General features: G+C 29.8%; 1 protein-coding gene across 4 annotated transcripts in view; it reads left to right on the forward strand.

Moving 5' to 3' along the window:
* LOC122265956 (syntenin-1) overlaps positions 1–2,500 on the forward strand; it is a 12,823-nt gene that overhangs the window by 1,500 nt on the left and 8,823 nt on the right. For all 4 annotated transcript variants that reach the window (XM_043035469.2, XM_043035470.2, XM_043035471.2 and 1 more), the window contains exon 2: positions 2,096–2,155. In XM_043035469.2, coding sequence (XP_042891403.1) covers positions 2,105–2,155 — 51 coding nt within the window. In that variant the 5' untranslated portion in view covers positions 2,096–2,104. The remainder of the gene's footprint in view (positions 1–2,095; positions 2,156–2,500) is intronic.

The following is a 2,500-nucleotide window of genomic DNA, read 5'->3' on the forward strand; positions in this document are numbered from 1 at the left end:
ATTGTAACAAGTAGCACAAGATATGTCATCTGCTTCAATAGTCTCTTAACCCTCCTGAGACGGGCCACATCTTGTTTGGCCCGGGCTATACATTTTAAAATGTGTCTCTTATAATTATCTTGACTTATTTTTTTGTATGGGAATCTCCGTATGATATATTAGAAAAGTGATACTAATTAGCAATTGGTCTGATGCCCTAGTTACACAACTGTAGAAAAGAATAGCTTAAATTCAACAAAAGGAAAAATGCAGTACAAGAATAATCCAACTGTGTGAGAAATGCCCACAGCGGAAGGTTGAAAGCTAGTTGCACCTTTGCAATACAAGTAAATTATTAAAGAAGAGATCTGAGAATAAACTTGTAGAATATTTCAGTTATTGTCTGATTTTAACATTTTATATGGTTAAAGTACATAGATAAGTTATCATACTAAGAGGATGAGGTTGATTCTGATTTCATTGTTGATATTATTACATAATTCAATATAATGATAATGTAATACAGGGTTAAGGGTGCCTGAAGAGATTTTCAAGGGTTCTTGGCAGACATTTACTTTGCATATATTGTATTTAACAAATTTATTTCTTCTCATTTTAGGTTCTTGTTATTTTTTTGAGCCGAAGTGATGCTATTAATTACAGAGCTGTATATATTACTAAATATATATTTTTAAAAGTCTATACATACAATATTAAAATTTACAAGGGGTACTTGATTGGCCAAAGTTAGGGAACCACTGATTTTGAATGAAAAGCCATCTTATTAGAGGATACTTATTTGTAATTTGCGTGAAGATCATAAGTGAATTAGTAATGATATAGCAATTATATGGGATATTTGGATAATGACTGCTTTTTAATGGTTTAAGTTCAAAAGGATATATATATATATATATATATATATATATATATATATATATATATATATATATAATGTATGTATATATGTATATGTTTACATGTATATGTATATCTCATTTAATTTCTGCAGTAAATATAGTCGTCAGAAATGACGAGCTGAGTAAATATTGTGCTTGGTGATTGTCAAAGTTTCTCTAGTTGTTACTTATAATGAAATAACAGAGACCTATGGCATGTACACACTATTGTACTCCAGACAATAAGACAGTTGTTGTTTATTTATGAAAATAAATTGAGATAAGGTGTTCCTGCATACTGCATATATTCTTCTGTTGAGATCATGCAGGTTGATAACATCACTTGTACAAAAGGTGTATTACTGAGATGGCCTTTGGAGATTAGGCTTATTTTTTATGAATGAGTAATTGAGAATATGAGAAAAATGGACAATTTCTCTTTCTCATCTTCTTTTATTTTCTAATTATTTTGATTCTTTTAGCATTTCTTCTTCCTCTTTTAACTCTTTTTTTGTACTTTTTATAATTCTTCTTCCTCTATTATTTCTTTTTTTTCACAACTATTTATATTCTTGTTCCTATTTTTCTCCTCCGCTTCTTCCTTTTTCTTTTACTTCTCTTAATTTTTTTTCTCTTTGCTTATCATCTCCTGTCATTTTTTCTTTTCTTTTTTTAATCATAAGAAGGGAGAATATTATAATACTCTTAACCCATTGGTTGCGGTGTTAATCAAATATTTGTGCAGTAGGATGGCTGGTTTACATTGTCTGGCACGGTGCCATCCGCGTCCATGACCGACTCTGCCTTTGCAGCAAATCATGCCATCTGCTGCTAATGGGTTAACCCACTGTGAACAGGGATAGATTCGCTCTCCCAGTCCCAAGAATAGGTTTTATAGAGCGAGGTAGCTTGAAGCAACATAATTGGAATCTTCCAACTCTCTTTCAGTCACTCATTGTAAACTAGAGCCCTTTTTGTGTTTTATTTTTTGTGTGTTTTGCGTTTAGAGACTTTTATGTGCCATATGATAGGCTTTATCTATGCTGCAGTTGTCCGCACTGGGTTGAATGTATTGTATTTTATATATGTATTTTTTTTCATCAAATAGCAGATGTATTAATTATTATAATTTCATGATTGTATTGCCTCGTGACTAGAATTAGAATGTTTATATTTTACCATCATAATTGCTTGAACACATTCTTGTCTTATTGCAGATCAGCAACATGAGTCTGTACCCGTCGTTAGAGGATATGAAGGTGGACCAAATGGGCCGAGTGAGTTTCAAGGTTTATGAAATATGTAAAGATGATAGGAAAGTAAAGCAATTAAATGGACTCCATACTCCATTAGAGAATCTAGAATACTTATTTGAATTATGTATGATGTATTTTTGTACAGTTGTGGTATGTTAGTTTATAAAGATTGGAAATGTAAACTTACTTTGATGTTATAGATGAAAAAAAATATATGTATATAAGTATGTTGATATATATATATATATATATATATATATATATATATATATATATATATATATATACATATACATATAATACATACATATATATATATATACATATATATATACCTATACATATACCTATACATATACATATACA

This window comes from Penaeus japonicus, unplaced genomic scaffold (assembly GCF_977035675.1).
Source record: "Penaeus japonicus unplaced genomic scaffold, GWHDUDI00000001_assembly GWHDUDI00000003, whole genome shotgun sequence".
NCBI classification, from domain to species: domain Eukaryota; kingdom Metazoa; phylum Arthropoda; class Malacostraca; order Decapoda; family Penaeidae; genus Penaeus; species Penaeus japonicus.